General features: G+C 45.1%; 1 protein-coding gene across 1 annotated transcript in view; it reads right to left on the bottom strand.

Annotated features, from left to right (window-relative positions):
* LOC104367175 (alpha-2-macroglobulin) overlaps nucleotides 1–17642 on the bottom strand; it is a 30645-nt gene extending 13003 nt beyond the window's left edge. The window contains exons 1-18 of the mRNA XM_042795390.1: nucleotides 17394–17642; nucleotides 15512–15695; nucleotides 14298–14457; nucleotides 13372–13424; nucleotides 12829–12849; nucleotides 12305–12473; nucleotides 10968–11052; nucleotides 9995–10118; nucleotides 9517–9631; nucleotides 9157–9266; nucleotides 8479–8637; nucleotides 6815–7042; nucleotides 6432–6495; nucleotides 5797–5939; nucleotides 3792–3941; nucleotides 2957–3127; nucleotides 2193–2334; nucleotides 322–430 (exon numbers count right to left, since the gene is read on the bottom strand). Of these exons, the coding sequence (XP_042651324.1) occupies nucleotides 322–430; nucleotides 2193–2334; nucleotides 2957–3127; nucleotides 3792–3941; nucleotides 5797–5939; nucleotides 6432–6495; nucleotides 6815–7042; nucleotides 8479–8637; nucleotides 9157–9266; nucleotides 9517–9631; nucleotides 9995–10118; nucleotides 10968–11052; nucleotides 12305–12473; nucleotides 12829–12849; nucleotides 13372–13424; nucleotides 14298–14457; nucleotides 15512–15695; nucleotides 17394–17635 (2429 nt within the window). The 5' untranslated portion in view covers nucleotides 17636–17642. The remainder of the gene's footprint in view (nucleotides 1–321; nucleotides 431–2192; nucleotides 2335–2956; nucleotides 3128–3791; nucleotides 3942–5796; nucleotides 5940–6431; nucleotides 6496–6814; nucleotides 7043–8478; nucleotides 8638–9156; nucleotides 9267–9516; nucleotides 9632–9994; nucleotides 10119–10967; nucleotides 11053–12304; nucleotides 12474–12828; nucleotides 12850–13371; nucleotides 13425–14297; nucleotides 14458–15511; nucleotides 15696–17393) is intronic.

Below are 17642 nucleotides of genomic sequence, written 5' to 3'. Positions count from 1 at the left end.
GACAGATGATTTTTATGGCATTTTGGTGACTATCTCTACCCCTTTTGGCCTACTGAACAGTACTGCCTGTGTGAATGATGGGGCACAGTATGTTTGTTACTGTAGGGCCACCCCACATCTTCTACCAGACCCACAACTACTCATTGGATAAACCTAACCATGGCTGAAGGTAATTCCATCTCAGAGGATTTTCAGGTGATCTCTGCAAATAATGAAGGACTTTTTGGCATTGAAAAGGTTTGGCAAACATCTGGGGATTCATGTTTTCATCTTATAAAACCAGTTTATTAAAAAAAGGAGGAACTAGCCCGAGGTGCTCACCTTATAGATACTAAACTCCAAATCCAAGTTTCTGGGAAATATTTTCGGACTGTCTCTGTCAGCTCTTCAGGAGTGCTTAACGCGTCATATTGTCTTTCTGGCTGAATGGCTGAATGTGATGAGATAGATAGATAGAAAATAAATCAACTACTGATAATTCCAAACAAGCAAGCTCTACATCAACATCATGCTTTGGTCTGGAAAAGCATCAGGCTATGTGGCAATCAGAAGCTGTGCTGGCAGCAGATGTTTGCTGTGGCTGTAGCAAGCACTGGTACCAACAGCAGTGAAGTTTCAGGGTTAAGGCTTATTAGCAGGAAGAACTAGCCTTCCATTATTTCCCACTGGTCTCCAGCAAACCTCAAAGTCTGTGGGGCAACACTTCAGAAGGTTAAAGCAAGGATGTTAGAGCAAAGAGCTATTTACGACCTTCTGTGCAAGCAGCCTTTTCCCTTTCAGGTACAGTCTTAATGTGACATCCGTCTCCATCCTAACAGGCCAGCTAGCAATGGAACATCTCTCTGTTGCAGTGTTTTTTGTTGGGTCCTTTTGACTCAGAAAACTACCTCCCTGCCAAATCTATGGCCTCCTCAAGAACTAGGCTGAGGATGCTCAAACTAAAAACATGCAGCCAAAATTTGGGAGGGAAAAAAATAGACTTTTTGACTAAAACAAGATTTTCATATGCAAAAATTATTCCCAAGAAAATATTCTGAGTTTGGGTTGAAATTTGGTAAAAGATAAGACTTTGTTTTACTTTGATTTTGAACAACTGGAAAACAAAGATGGGGTGGGTGGGACTCAGTTTGCTTGTTTTTTACAAACAGAAAGAGACACCCCAAGAGATAAAGAAGAAAAGTGCTTAAATAAATTCTAGTTTTGGACATCTTTACTTTGGCTAAATTAATTTCTATGTTTGGGTAACAACTGTGTAGCTAGCAAGTATGCACACTATCTGTGCAACAGGCACCACCAGAGTCCAAGAAGGTCTCAGGGCATGAGTGAAAGATGCTACCAGAGCTGTATCACACAGCTCCTTGCAAGAGTGACAGGTGGCTTGCTTGTATTTGTCTATCATGGTATTTCAGTCTTCCTACTGCTGCCTATTTCAATGTAAAATAATTAAAAAGCATCTATCCTGCATCTTAGCAACTTGTGTCTGAAGTTGAAATTGTCTTAAAACTGGACATAGACAAAAGCACAAGTTCTTGTGCCAAGGAAGGACTCTCTGAACCAGCTATCCAGCTAGAATAACTTAGATTTTCTAGGATGTTTCCCTTAACATGAGACTCTGGAGGATGATATGTCCAGTTCTGTTGCCCGAACAGCTACAGTGTAAGAGTTGAAATAGCCCTGAGAAATAGGGTGTGTCCATTTCTGACTGGACTTCTACCGCATACATCTTACTATTCTAAGCCCCCAAAGTCTACCAACTTGTCAATGAAAATTTTGTCACCCACTTCATCTGGTTTTGACCATACAGAAATCTGGATGAGTAAATGAGGACAGACTGAAAATGGTGTTGGAGACCACTTATGTGATATCTAGGAAAAGAAGTCTACTGTAAAAGCCTAGTGAGCAGAGAATTCATCAGCAGAATAATATCCTCTGCTCTGCCAGAGTCTTTGAAAACTACCTGGTTCTGCTGATTTCTCATGTGGAGTTATCAAAGCTTGTCTGTAGACCTTCACAACCCAGCAAAAGAGATAAGCTCCACACTCATGCAGAAGCTGAAATCTGTGAACTCACCAATTCAGTACTACTTCAAAGGGTTCATTTCCCAACCCCAGCTCTTGTTTAAGTATTCACCCCAAAATACAGACAGGATCTCTGTTCAGAACAGAGGTGATAACAAAACCCATTTCCTTTACCGCTTGTCCTCATTGCATGCATAGGTGTTGCAGACATGACTGGAGATGATACAAGGCGGGCTGCTGCAGGCATGTAATTCTCAGTGCTGCAATACCAAGGTTTCCTCACCTTGGTATTTGTGAAAACCTTTAAACCCATTTCCTATGGAAGAGAAACCCAACATGTTTTTTTGTTACTGATTCCTGTTGAGGTTTACACAGCAGACCTAACACTGGTATTTTACCACCTCAAAAGGAGGAGCTGTTACTGTCTGTGGGTTGAACCTTTAGATGATCCCCCCAACATTGGGGCTGGGTGCCTGGGTGGCTCAGAGAGACCAAAGGATAGATCCCTTCTCTTTCCAGGGCACCAGTTCCTGTCCAATTCCAGCCTAGGGGTCAGGATGAGCCAGGGAGTAGATACAGAGTTTTCTTTCTGGAAGGAAATGTATGTGGCTATGATTCAGCTCAAGGACCTATTGATTTATTTGGGGCAATTTTAATGGTACAGGATTATTTACCTCTCATTAGAACATAATTTGAAGTCAACCTCAGAGCTTTTCCTGTAAGAAAACATTGAGACTGATCCCTTTTTCACCAAGTGGGAAGCAAAGCTGGCAAGACAGGTGAACCTTATGACTCTCACTGAACTTGCCTCTGGATTAAAATTAGTGTCGGGTCATTCAGATTCACAAACCCTTCCCTTGTTACATTGCATCATGCCACAGAAGGCTTAAGCATTCTCAGTCCTTCTCCCACTCTCTAACCATGCAAGAGGGCCATACCTTTAGGATGCTGTAAGTGTCCTCTTCGTTCATCTCCACTACTGGAGAATAGGTGATCCCATTCAGAACTATCTTCCTCAAGGGGACGCAATTCTCCAGGGGCTCCTCTAAGAGCATGTCTGGACCATAGTGGTAGTCATGCAGTTCCTTCACTGGCAGCAAGCTATACACCTAGGCAGAAAGAGCCAGGGTATTTGGCATTTTCAGTGTCCACTGTCACAAAACACAACTGAGGGAATTGGATGCAAGCACCATAACAGTCCCGTCACCTGCACATACATCCACATTGCCAAGCTCCTCCCTGTGGTGGGAGCAATGGAAATTTGGGAGTCAAAAAAGACATTCAAATTTGGAGATACTGCCTCTTTTGTTATGGACAGCATGTTACTCTGGTTATGATGGCTCAAATATATAACAAATTCCACTGGTCAGCCCATCTGAAGTACTTTGGCTCTACTCAGGGACTGTTGTTTGCTGCTTGGCATGAGGGGAATAAACTGACACTTCCAGACGTTACTCCAAGAAAATTAATCCATGGCTGGAGAGAATAACCAAAAAATGGTCATCAAACACAACAGTGTTTTGGCTCTGGCCAAGAGAAGCCATCCCCTTGAAAGAGCTTCCTAGTTGCCATCCCTACAGTCACACTAACCCCCTAAGAAACAGCTGCTGTTCAGTTCTCATCTTTTTGCACACTGGGAGAAGATGAGAAACAGCACAGGGAAGCTTCCCTGTGTCAGCACTAACAAGAGGGACTGTTCAGTGTTTCTGCTCCAGCACTGGGCTGCACTCGCTCTGACCAGACTCCGACTTGCTCCACAGACTAAGCACTTACAGAGCTGGGCGACAGGTCAGCTTCTGGCTTCATGAGGAGAACGCTCTTGTCCACAGCACGGACAGCGCAGAGGGAGTTCGGAGAGGCTCTGAACAGCAAGTGAGTATCAGAGGAGGGCAGGCCTTCAGAAGCAGAGAAGCTCAAGTCCACCTGTAGCCACAGGAGAAGCTGCATCACAGACGCCCTACCCTTGAAGGACTTTTCCCTCCAGTTGAGTACATCAGTCCCAACCTTACAAAGCCCACATATGCGTACACACACACACACACACACACACACACACTCATTCTGTGCTACTGCAGAGCTGGGTTTCCTCCCTGCAGCACAAGAGGAATAAACACTAACAGTTCTTGGCAACTTGAAGCATCACAACTGCTCATAAAACTTTAAAGGCAGTTTTGGGGTTTATGGCCACTCTGAATGTGATGAGATGATCTCACATAGTGGCTAGATCAGTTCAGCCAGCTGGGCATGGTCTTGAACCAGGTCCAGTCTCTGTACTGCACCCAGATATTGTATGTGGAGATAAAACAAGCTTGAAAAGACCTTGCTTGGCAGATTCTTTGGTAGCATGCGAAGCAGTGATGCCCTGGAGCAATACTGCAGTATCTACTGGCTTGTAATGATTCTGAAGAACTGGCCTGTTGGTGGAGGCCTGCCAGATTTTTGTGCCTTTTCTGAAACCTAGCTCAGAACTCAAACAACCCCCCTACCAACCTCTGCCCTGGAAGGTCTTGCTAGCAGAAGCTGTCATCACCATCTCAAGTGATTTTGTAGTAAATTGGCTGACCTGCATAAATCTTCCCTCTCCTCAGCAGTACAAAACCTCCCCTAACATGCAATGACAAAAGCATCCTCAGAGTAAACATGTTGCCTGACAAAGCAGAATCAGCTGCCAGTCTCCCTCATGTCCCAGCCAGACCACAGCATGCCTTCTGCTGACACTCCCCAACTCTCCCAGGGTGGACTCATAATCTTGAGACTGCAAAAACAATATTCTTGAGGAAATGGCAGAAAAAGGGCTGTGGCAAAGTTGCTACTGGTGTAAAGATAGCCCAAAGTCTGTCCTATCCCATCTGAAAACAGCTTTGAATTCAGGATGCTTTCAGAGAGGAATTAAAGCACATATCTAAGCATATAAATCACTTGGCACTTGGCTTGCACCCAGACCTTAATGCAGTGCAAACTATGACCTTCAATATATTAATGAAATTTAGGTGACTGAGCTCCTACCGTGACACAAGTCTCAAGAACTCATTTAGCTTGGGTCTTAGCAGGACAAGGGACTGTCTTTAGCAGTGTCCTGTCTACTATTCTGAATTTTTAAGGTTGTTCTCTTCTTAGGGCAGCTCATACATCAATCTGCTCTTCTGCATAGGCAATATGTGGAGCGGTAAGAGAACAATGGTCCACATGCTCACAGAAAGAAGACACTATTTTTCTGCACTCTTTCAGTCTCACCATTGCTACTGAAGCACCACTGTGCATTCCTTAGCAGGTTCTGGCAAGGTTAACTCCATTTACAGACAACAGAAATCAAAATGACAGGATGAAATGTACGGCAGTTGAAAGATCTGACAAGTATTAGCTTTGCCCACTGGACTGGGGCTGTGTGTGTTTTATTTTTTCTCTGTGACCCCAGAAGCATCCACCTCATTGCTGGAATGAGTTTGTGTGAAAAGGAGTGAAATACATGTGTTGCAGTATGACATAAGACATCTGGTCCCATTTTTCTTACCCAGGACCACCTGTGAGGTCAGTGGCTGCGACTGTTTGTTAAGAGGTGTTTTATCAGTGTAGTCCCTGCTAGCACCTTTTTTCCAACAGTTGATCTCCTCCAACCTAGCACAAACCAATAAGCCATGAAGTTACCTAGAACAATTGATAGGTGGCTTGTCCAGTGTTAGTAAATCTAAGAAAATGAGCATAGCCAGACTAAATCTAAATAAATGAGCTTGACCATGCTGCAGTCTGATGGCTCCTCCCTTGAGAAGTGGACACTTACCTTATTGCTGAAACACTTTTCTACATTGAACTTGGTTGAATCAGCAATCACCTCCCTGCTGGGGGCAGTGGTGTAGACAAGCACTTGGGCCACTGGAGCAGTATCAGCTTGTACAGGCAGCTGTAGCAAGAAGGATCCATTGGCTAGCAAACAAAAAAAAAAGGCAAAAAGTTAAGGTACAGTAAACCTGCTCTTGCAGCAGTCAAAATTCTAGGTTTGACTGCATGCTGAACTTCATCCTAGCCATGATGAAACTCCAGGCATCCAAGTGGGATGAACTGATGCTCACAAAGGTGCTTAAGTCTCACTGTCTGACTGAAAAGGCCTGTTTCAAGTCCTGCTTTCCAGTGCGTAAGCATGATGAATTTTGGTTCAGCTTCTAAAAACAGATCATCTGTCTGTGTCTCCTAGGAGCACTAGATCCCCAGAAATGCAGTGTCAGAAGACAGACAGCTGGCACAGGGGATTAGAGCAAAGCTTAAATAAAGACAGAGAAAAGAAATCTCAAACTCTTCCCACATCTTGCGGGATATGGAGATGTGGATCCCTGCATTTATATGGAAGCAGCCTATATGTCTGCCACAGTGGCCTAGCCTCCCAGGACAGTGACAACTTGACAGAGGAGAAGAACTCACCACTTTCATGGTCCAAATCCAGAATGTGGGTGCCAGCCTGCTTAATGATTCCCTTGGCCATTACCTGAGTGGAAGGAGAAAGCCTGCTGTGATTGAGATTATGCATGAGCCAAACCTTAAAGAGGGGGAACCTGAGAGGAGAGAAACCGAGTTGTGTGTCTGCTGAGCTGCTCACACCCTGCTCAGCTGCTCTCTGCCTCCCTGTAGAAGGGGGCACTGGGACACCCTTACTCTTCTGTTCTTAACCCAGACCCTCCTTTTCGTGGGAAAAGAACAGATGAAGGATGACGGGAAAGTGTTTAAAGCCTGCTGCCACAAACCACAATTTCCGTCTCCAGCCCCCCTACAAATACAACCTCACTGTATGGCAGATACAATCTTACCAGGTAGTAGAAAACGATTTTTTTCTGCTCTCCTATGGCCTCTGGGGTAAAGATATAGTGTACCCGGACCTCCGCGGAGGAGCCGCAGCTTAGTGTCTCAGACTTGGGCTCAATTTTGAGGAAGCTCTTACTAGGAGAGTAAAAGCGCTTTAGATGGAGATAGCCTTCTTCGTAATATGGAACAACCCAGGAACGGTCATAGCAGTAGGGGTGTGCTTTATGTGTTGCCTGGAAAAGGAGAAAATACACACATAGATCCTGAAACACAGGTGGCTGAACTGGAGCTGAAATTCATGACCTAGTATTAAAGGTTTGGTATTTTTTGTATTTAAGCAACAAGGTAATGTACAAAAAAAAAACCTCGTGAGTTTGGAAGATGCAAGACAGGGCAGTGGTATCCTTAACAAATCATCAGGAATGATCTCACTCCTGGAGAAGCTGGCAGTTGTCTCAAACAAGGTGAATCGTATCAGTTGTTTATTTACTATGAGTATCACCTCAAGGGCTCTTTACCCCAACACCTTGCCCTCTCTAATATCCTGTTAGTTTAAAGAGAAAAGAAGATGATTTTCATTTTTTTTCTTATTAATTGGCACTGGAGAAGGGATAGTGCTGTTCAGTTTGGAGATTACCAGTGCCAAGATCAAGCTAAGGATGCTATAGAAAAGGAGGAAAAGTCTCCACCTAAGTATTAAAAACCTAAATTGAATAGAAGTTTATGAGCTGAGAGACGCCAGGTCTTCAATAAAATGAGAGCAAGGAGAAGATATCTCACATTTAGAAGGTTGTGACTTCAGCATTTCATGTGCCTCACGTGCCCTTATTTCCTTATCTTTCTCACTATACTCGGGAATTCTTGACTTTTCTTTACCCTGCAAAATTCTGAAAACTTCAAGCACCTAGTGGTAACTTCTGGATAATTTTTAATGGTTTTAATCTGTGAGAGGAGAATTGTAAGGAGAAGAGTAAATATAATTCTAGACAATCTGCCCTATTCCAGGATGAGATATTACAAAATGTGCATATTACAGACATACTACGTTTTCCAGTAGCAAAAGGATGCTCAGCAGCACTTATTTTTCCCAGATAAACAAATTCCACAGCAGGGAGAGAATTTCTGTGAGTGTTTCATACTCTTTTTCTCTTTATGGCAGGAAACAGGAAAAATAAAAATTTAAAAAAAAAAAAAAAAAAAAAAGAACCACTTAGAAACTCAGAATGCTAAATTAAATCCTGAGATATGCAGATTGCCTTAACTGACCACAAAGGATACTGAGATGAGATATTTGGGAAATCATTGAATTGAAAAGGCAGCAAAGCACTAGCAGCACTCCACTATGGGACTTAGACCCACCCTTGAAACAGATTTATCTGGGTAGAGCTGGTGATCCCTTGGAGCAGAATGGACTATTATGATCTCCTGATGTTCCTTCTAACCCTATATTGCTATGGCCAAGCAGAAATCAAATACTTACAAGCTAAGGGCAGTTGCGACATGGCACCCTCGTTTGCTATACGACTGTTTCCATCACACTGGTGTCAAGGTTGGCACAACCAACCAAGAACAAGAAACTAAGTGCTTTTGCACATATAGTAGAAACATCAGCTACTCCCCTTCCAGCCCTGTGGATCACTTCATCACCTCCTCTGCTTGCAGCACTCACCCTAATTCCAACAGAATCGAAGTGCAACATGGAAGTGTTCAGGGCAAACCATGCCCTGCCCTCTTCATTTGTTGTGTAGTTGGTTTCCTGGCCTCCTTGGAAAGAAATTTTCACAGTTTCATTGGCAATTGGAGCACCAGACCCATCCACTAGTTTTACCTGGAAGAGCAAAAACAGTACAGTATTGAAGGGGAGGAATGCTTGTCGTGTGAGCAGACTGATAGACCACCAAGCTAAGGATGTTGGGCTCATGTCAGACAAGGAAGCCTCCACTACACTTTACATGTGCATCACCTATCTCTTTCAGACAGTGCTGCAAACTCTCTGAATCTGATTTCTCTGGCCCTTTCTTATCTCCACCTCTGGGACAGAGGAGTGGATGTGAAGATTGGCATGCGTTCACAACCCTTAGGCCTCCTATTAAACAGGTAACTGGAAAGGCAGAATTTTACTTGACTGGAGAGGACGAAGTGCAAGAACAGAGGGATAAGCAGAATGAGGAATGTGCTCTCAGCTGCTGCTCCCTAGTTTGAGAGCCTGAAGAGGAGAAGAGGCCCACGGGGGTTAGCAGCACTGAGGTCCAGCATCCTTGCAGAGGAGGGGGCATGTATCTGTCCAGGAGGTTCAGTAATATGATTGTTTGGCACCCACAGCATTCCATTCTCATGGTTTCCCTACCTGCCCAAAGAAGGGGATTCCAGGTTTGTAGTGGGAGTCTGAGTGCTCAAAGGTGATTCTGCTAATGGTGGTTGTGATCTCAGAGAAGCTTGTTCCAGTCAACTCCACTCCTGCAGGAAGAAGCATGAAGAGTTAGTTTGCCCCTGTCTGATCAGAATTGCTTTTACTCCAGGCCAATCCTCCTTTGCGGGACAAGCAATTTTGTTGATTGTTGATGCTCCTGGCCTCCAGGTAGGAAAACTTTAGGATTCCAGAAAAGCAAGAGTCTGCTTTTCTCTCTCATTCCTACTTGGCAGGCCCCTCTGCTGGTCGGTCTCTCCTGGGCTTATTACACAGCTCTTTGGTCCAGATAATTCATACCTGTCTCCTCCTCTTTAATCTTAGCCTCCACGTGGAGCTTATTCTCATATCCACTTCTCTTGAGCTGGAATAACTTGGTCTTTACCACTTCAGAAATGCAGCCATAGTTGTCTGTCTGTTGGTGGAAAAACAAACAAGACCATCATACTCTCATTTATATAATGTTTATCCAACATAATGAATCCATCACTGTGCATTGCTCTGAACTGGAAGAGAAGCCCATAACTGTAGTGCCTTTACAGACTCTTGCCTTTACACGCATTTTTCTTACTGCACAGACATTCCCCCTATTTTAACCTTTCACATTTCCTCTTGCACCCAATCTTCTCTCCTTCTCAGGCTTCCCTAGAATACATGGAGTCTCTCCCCTCTTCACACTATGCTTGTACATACTCAAAGCAAGCCTGTGTTTACAAGGCATGCTCAATAAACCACACTTTCTCCTGTCACTCTACCCACAAGAGTAATCATGACTCACCTGTCCAGAGAACTCATCACACACTGCTCTAGCCTCTTCGCCATAGCAGGCAGTGGCTGCATGTTCAAACTTGCGGCAGACACGAAAGCTCACGAGGCCAGGAACAGGCTTCCCAAAGGTGTATCTACCAGCAAGGAGGATTGAAAGAAAAACAGAACCATTGGGAATGTAAGAGGGATGGAGAAAAATTATTAGCTCACCCACAGTGGAGCGAGGACTCTTCCCTAGAGCTGCCTCCAGGATACAGCAGGGTCATCACAGGAAATAAAAAACAGAAAGGAATTTGGTAACATTTCAGGATCAAGCTTGGCAATGGGGGCAGGAGCACTGAATTTTATAGTTCTGATTGCATCCCTGGGAATAACACACAGGTCTTCAGAATTCATTATTAATGCTGATTTATTTAAGACTACCCCCTCATCTTGGAGACCATGTTGCAAGTGTCTGCCCCACCACCCAATTCTGATGGAACCGGTTTGTGTATGTATGTGCGCTGGGTCTTCTGGCTCCTTCTTCAGCCCAAGCTGTGGCTTTCCCTTCAGGGTGCTTGGAACATTGCTATGCAGAATCGAATGAGGTGGCCCAAAGGAAACAGGGAAGCTGCAACATTTACAGTTTCCTCTTGGCAATGACAAGCAGAAGCCACAGTTAGAACATAACTCCTAGGCAAACTAAACTGAAGACCTTTTCCCTAGCACTGTAGCTGGTCTGAAATCCTCTATGACTCAAAAAATATGCAAAAAAAAAATCCTCCCAAAAACCAGAAGAATATATTTCTACATGTTACATACAAATTGCCCCAAGCAAAAAATGTTGCCTTTTGTCTAATGGTAGATATAGTCTGTTTGGCCCTGGGACCCCAAAGTGATTGAGAAATGTAGTGAAGTATCATATCTCAATCTCCCAGCTGGACTTTCAGCAGCAGCTGAAGAAAAACCTGAAACCAAAAAGGACTTGAAAGAGTGACACTCACAGACCACAAACTGTCACCGTCAGCTTCTCATCAAGAATGGTGATCACCTTGGGCATCTTCACTGTTACTTCAAATTTTGGCAGCACTGCAGCAGAACCAAAGGAAAACAGTCTATGTGGTGGGAAAAGCATAAGAATGAGACATGAAGGCTGCTCAAAGGCTATTCATACAAATGACCTGAAACCCTTTTGCTTCTAAATGATCAGATTTTAGAGGCTTCTGTCACCTGCACATCCCATTGAAGTCAGTGAAAACCACAGGCACTCAGCTGACCACTGTGCCAGGTATGAAGACAGGATTATTACACCAGCTATTAAAACACAGAAGCTTCTTAAATAACACATGGGTTATCAGTCCCACAGCGGTAGCATACAGTAAAATAGAGAGTTAAGTCAAGAGAGGTCTCCCACAAAAATACAGAGCTGGGACTGCAGTCTGGTCTCTGCATTTCCAAAAAGCATGTAGATCTTACCAATTTGCAAAATAGGAAGACCCCATCGCTTCCCTGATGACTTAGCACAGGGTGACATCACATCCAAACCCAGCTGCAAGAAGGGAAGTGGATGTTGACTGTCTTGGGAGAACAAGGAGGGGTTCAGGGCAGAGGGCACAGGAATAGTCTTGCAACTGAAAGAGGTCCAAGGACTTCCAGACTCCTTTCCAGGACTCACCTCTGCTGCATGAGCCAGACCGCATCAGACCATGTAACAAGGCCTGCAGCTGGCTTGCTGGGGTGGGAAGCTATGCTGGCTGTGGCTGTGTGCAGGTGTGTATTGGGATACCATTTTCTAGCCAAGCAGATGGAACTGGCATAGGGGTGAGAGCACCAGAGAGAGGTTAAGGCACTAAGGCATCATGCGAGTTACAGGCTTAGCTTGTGGGGGAAGAAGGGTAAGATCTGAATTTAGACAAAGCCCCAGCCTACATCAAAAAGTCAGGACTTTGGGCCTTAAGCAGGGGAGACACAGACTCATAGCATGACATTTGACAGGTGCGTAGCCAACTGGAGACGAGGCTGTGGCCTTAAATCACCTCTGAGAGGAGGTGAGGCTTGTGACTGCCAACACAGACTGACCCGAGCGCATTGCTCCTCCTGGTGAAAGCCTTGATGAAGTGGGCAGCCAGCAGAGCTGCCCTGCCTGGCCTGGGGCTCAAGGAGGAGTGGGGACAGGTGGTCCGAGACCTTCAGTTTTCACTCCTCAGAAAGGGATGATGCTTGGGAGGGAAAGGACACTGAGACATTTTTCCAGCCATGCTGGACATACCACCCAGTTCAATTAATCTTTTGTGCCCCACAGGACTAGCTGTAAGGAACTTGAAACTGCAGCGACATTTACCATACTCCTCCACAGAGAAAGGGTGCCGAACTGTCTTCCCAGAGGCTTTCTCTGCCACCACTGTGTAGGTCCCTTGCATAGGTTCAGATGTAAGGTTGAAGAACAGCTGGATTAATCCCCTCTTCAACTCCGCCTTTGCCCACTGGTACAGACGGTTTTTCTTTGGGTCCTGCAGATAATGTGATCACAGGGAGACTGTGAGAACAGTGGGAGTGTGCAACGAGGACTAAAAAGCACCAGCAAAAGCAGTGAGGGGAGGCCCAGCCCCAGTGTTTCAGGAGGCTGCAGGGCAGAAGTGCAGGGCACTAGGAGAGTTGTGTGGGGAGTGCAGGGCTGGACAATAGAAGGAGCTGCAACCTGGGCACATGGTATATGGTTGCCACCATATGAGTTAAAGCTCTGTATATTTGAATTAATGTAATGGACCTCTTAATACATAAAACAGACAAGAATCATCTTGAGGCAACTGGCAGTTATTCCGTCCAGGTTGAAGCGCAATAGATGTGAACATGAATTGTACATACCTCGATATACACCAACGGAAACTAGAAAAAAGAAGAAAGGAAACAGCATATTTAGACAGAGTGCAAGCAACACAGTCAAATGACCAGGGCTATGACTGCGTTTCAGGGAACAAGCCGATCACACAGTGGGATAAGGAAAAAAAAGTTCCTGGTATGGAGCAACAGAGAATTTTGAGGTGCATCAAGGGGAGGGGCAACCCTTTGTCTCAGGCAGAAAAGTCAGCTGAAATTACTAACTCTGGATGATCTGCCATACTAGTAAGAGCAGGTGTACACTGCAATAATGGCAGATTTCCTCACTGCTGAGGTGCTTATACCAGCACCGTTCATTTGCAGCTTGCCAAGCCTTTCCAAGAATGCAGAAGGGAGCCTTATACAGAAATTTGAAGAACAGACCCTGTTAACAAGATCTGAGGTAACCTAGGAATTGCACAACTATCTCAGTGTACTGTGAGCTCTCCCTAAAAGACAATTCTTTCCTTCCTTTCCCTGCATAGATGACTTAAGGCCAAATAACTAGTGGAAAGAAGGTATCATACTTACCACCTCATTCAAGGGACGGAAGTCTTTATCCAGAGAGACGATTCTAAACAGGACTGATGGAGAAAGGCAGACAGTGAGGTTCCACAGTGCAGTCACCAACCAGAAAACATCAGTTGCAAAAACAAATGGTACAACAGAGAACAGAGCTCTTCTAAAGAAATTCCATTTGCTGGGAAGTTAAGTCATGCTAGAAGGTTACCCATGTTTACCAAGGAATTACATGAATAAGAGGATGTTAACAGAAAATCCATGGCAGTATGAACATCTTACTGATCACCGACATCAGAATCTCATTAAATGGGAACAAAGTAAAGTTTAAGTTGCCTTTGTCTACTTTGCAAGTACACATTTTACATTGGAATTCACATGGGTCTTCTAATTTTGTTGTAACTAGACTGACTTCTTAGGAAGGATGAATGCAAGCAAATTATTTCAGCACTTGGCTGCAAGTTTGTGTTGGCTCTGGATGGGTAGAGAATTCAGTGCCTCTTTTAGGTCATTTATTCCTGTCCAGGCCAAATTTAGTAAATCAGTGGCCCAGAAGAAATAAATGGCTTATATAATTCTCTCTGTCTTCATTGAACAAAATCAGCTGCCACTTTGAAAGTTATTTCATTACTTAGTCTGAATGTTGGCCCTGTTTTCTATAGGACAAATATCCAGTCTTTCTCTGATTTTAATGCGGACCCTAACTGCATGGACCACAACAGATTCCCCAGGGACAGAAGGAGTGTTTACAGGTGCTCCAGATACATACATATATCTTAATGTTCCCCAAACTGTTCCTACATAAAGCATTAAAAACATAAGCCATGAGGCTGTAGTTATGACCCCTGTTGGAATCAGCTGACATCTGGCCAGCACAGTCCAACAGTTTTAGTATGAATTTTTGCTTCAAATGCAGATCTCCACCCTTTCCCCAGTACCTGTCTGTCCAGGCTTGTAGATGGGTTTGTCTGTCTGGACGAAGACCAAGCTCTCAGAATTCTTGACCAGCACTGACTTGCGGCTCCTGAACTGCAGTGTTGCCCCCTTCACCGTCACGGTGATAAATGTGACTGGTGACTGGCTATTTGATTTTGGAATCTGGAGAGCAAGAAGGCAACTATGTTACTGACCACCTTTAAAGGCTTCCTAAACTGAACTGGCCTTTGTGAAATAAGACATCTAATATAACCCTGATGGACCCAACACAAAGGTGAGGAGAACTTTAATCAGGAACAGGAGACTGATCTTTACTTGTCCCATATCCCTAGTCATTCCTACTGCTGTGCAGTGATTGTGCAGCAAGGAACTCCCAGCTCTGCCACACAATTTTACGAAATTCTTATTGCCCTGACCAAAATCTTTCTGTATTTTTCCTTTTGACATTTGCCGGGGCAATGGAATAATCCCCCTTCTCTTTCAGATAATGTCCCTAGTCCTTACAGAACATTTCCTTTTCCAAACCGGACATGCCAGATCTCTATACATCTCTCCAAGTGACGAAATTAAATCTTCGGCCGGTGTCTGACAAACCCAGACAAGGATGTCAACCTGTTCAGTGTCCTGAAGGGCAGGTCTTCAGCCTTCAGGCCAAAGACATAATCTATGCTCAGAGCCAGATGACAAATTTTCCTAGTTGCCTACGACTTGTTATAGTCCTTGGGGCTATCTTTAAGCTATGAATTTCCATCTTCACTATCTTTTTCAGACACAGGCTACTACAGGTCTATGTTCTTACATAAATTCAATATACTACATCCACAAGGCAAAAAGTATCTGATGTCCAAAATCTCTACCCCAATTTGAAGGCACTCAGGTGCCAATCTGTAGCTGTTGAAGGATGCTGTGAAGAGCCATTTGAAGAAGCTGTTCACCAGACAGCCATCAGGAGTGTCAATACTAAAACTACTTCTTTCTCCCGGCCTCTCCTCCTCCTGTCCTAGAGAGGGGCTGGCTTGCCAGGATTCAGCATTTCCCATTCAGGTAGCATGCTAAGGAGATCTCAGCAGTGAGAGGGTGTTGAGGACAGACGTAAGCATACCTCTGGCCAAGAGGAAAGTGAATACCTACCCAGTGTTACTCTGGCCATTACTACTCAGTGCCCTTACAGTTTATCCCTGGCACAAGGGATCGGCCCAACGGATGAGGTACTCACAGAGAAAGGGATGCAGGTGAACACATCCTTCTCCGACACCACGTCATCAATCAAGCTCCTGTTTTCCCCTAGATACTCGAGTGTGGCACTCAGCGTCACAGACTCATTCAGGTGGGTCAGCTGAACACAGACTTTCTCAGGAGAATCCGTGTGTATCAGAAAGGGCAGTAGCACCATATACTGCCTAGGAAGAGGGGAGAAGGACAGGTCAGAAAAGCAGGAACAGGTAACAGGAACTGTATAGGAAGAACAAATAATCATCTGATGACTACAGCCTTCACTGTACAGGGGGACAGGTGCATTTTCTGGAGTGTAACAAAACTTCCAGCATGTCTGTAATATTTTCTTCAGCAGGAGAAAGCAGAGAGGCCAGTCTCAAAAGTAAAATACCACAGGAAATCCTCAGTGCAAACATCTGGAAGGGCTATGTTTTTCCAGGTTCTGACATAACAGCAGCACTTCCTCCTGGGACCCTGAATAACACCTGTGGGGGGAAAGTCACTTGTCACCTTTGCAAGACGCTGTTAGTCAGGTTCAGGACCCACACAAGTGCTGGTACCCAGTGAATAAACGTCACTTCACTGACTACACACTGCAAACCATCCGTAGCACTACCCTCATTTCTTGCAGAGCCCCCAAACTGCCACAGAGTGGTGCCAGATCTCAAGCAACAACACTGGAGTAAATGTCAGGTTTTCAGGGAAGCAAACCCCCCCTGTCTCAGCCCGAGGTGTGGGTCCCTGCTGAGCCCTGGCAGCCACCCTCCCAGAGGAGCAACTTGCCGGTGGTATCCCGGTACCCAGCACCGCATCTGGAAATCAAACCTGACCCACCTAATGGCAACAGTGCTCCCTTTTGAGTGGGCGAGGACTGGCCTCCACCAGGCACCCCCAGAGCAGCAAGCAGCTGGGAAAGAGCCCTCAACAGCTCAGCAGTAGGGTACGGTGTTCCCTTTAGCAGCAGGGGAGGCTCTGATACCATTATGTCCATCAGCTGGTCTGCAGGGAGAAAGCCCTGGTGCCTCAGATCCCATCCCTTCTGTCTGCTTACCCTGCATCTGATGAAAGCACTGCGGCACAGCCTTGCTTTGATGGGGAGGAAAAGACATTGCTGAAAAGCCAAAGGAGGAAGTGTCTGGGATGTCAGGACCCCTTATGTGCTGCTCCTGCCATACATGTACACACAGGCACACATATCACTCTCCCTTCACATACAAACAGGGCAAAATGCAGTGAAGAAAGGGTGCAGCACAATATACCCTCACAGAGACCTTAAAAGTCGCAGTTTTACAGTGCCACATAACCCTGGGTGTGAAGGGAATTTTCATTCCATTGGCTGAGCTGAAAAAATATTAATTAAAAACTAAAGCCATTTCTTGTTATGCCAGATCTGTTATTTGTTCCTTTTTTTTTTCTCATTATCAATCAAAAAAACACTCTCATCTCCTGGACGTTTCAACCTGGGGGTAGGGTAGTCAACCCAAAATGAAGCCTTTCATTGTCTTTTCAAGAAAGCCTGTCTCGTAAGAAAAACTGAATGTGTAAACAGTTATAAAAAGTTGCCTTTCAAAAGAACCATTTTTGCGCTGAAAATTTTGTTGAAATTTTGTCAATTCGCTGAAGCAGCAAAAAGTATTCTCCTAGATCTCTCCTCTTTTTTTTTTTCTTCCTGAAGTTTTACTGATATATCAGTTTCACAGACCGTTTTGGGTCTCCCTGATGCACTAGAGTTTCTGCTTGTAGAAGACACTTTACCCAGCCCTAGTCTCTGTATTCGTGGGTAAGAGAAAGTAGGCAGAAGACAAGAGACCAAGCAGCAGACACAGGAATTACAACCCAGGTCTCCTGCCTGCCCAGAGACCCCCCCTCCCCGCGCAGCTTACGGCTCTGTGGTGGGCGAGGTGTCTCCAGGAAGGAAGAAGAGGAGAAGCAGGAAGATGTTCGGTTTGATGAGCAGCCCATCCTTCCCCATGGTGCAGAGCAGGACGTGAGGAGTCAAGCAAACACCCAGCCTGGTCCGGTGCCACTTGTACTCCCCCTCTGCTCTCTGAGTCCACCCCTTTATACTCCTCTCTGCAAACAGCCCGGGGGCTGGAGGAGATAAGGGCTGGGGGCCAGGGCCCATCCGGAAA

This window comes from Tyto alba, unplaced genomic scaffold (genome assembly GCF_018691265.1).
Source record: "Tyto alba isolate M040663 unplaced genomic scaffold, T.alba_DEE_v4.0 Super-Scaffold_21, whole genome shotgun sequence".
NCBI classification, from domain to species: domain Eukaryota; kingdom Metazoa; phylum Chordata; class Aves; order Strigiformes; family Tytonidae; genus Tyto; species Tyto alba.
Note: the sequence above shows the minus strand (reverse complement) of the source record. Positions and strands in the feature narration are given on the sequence as shown.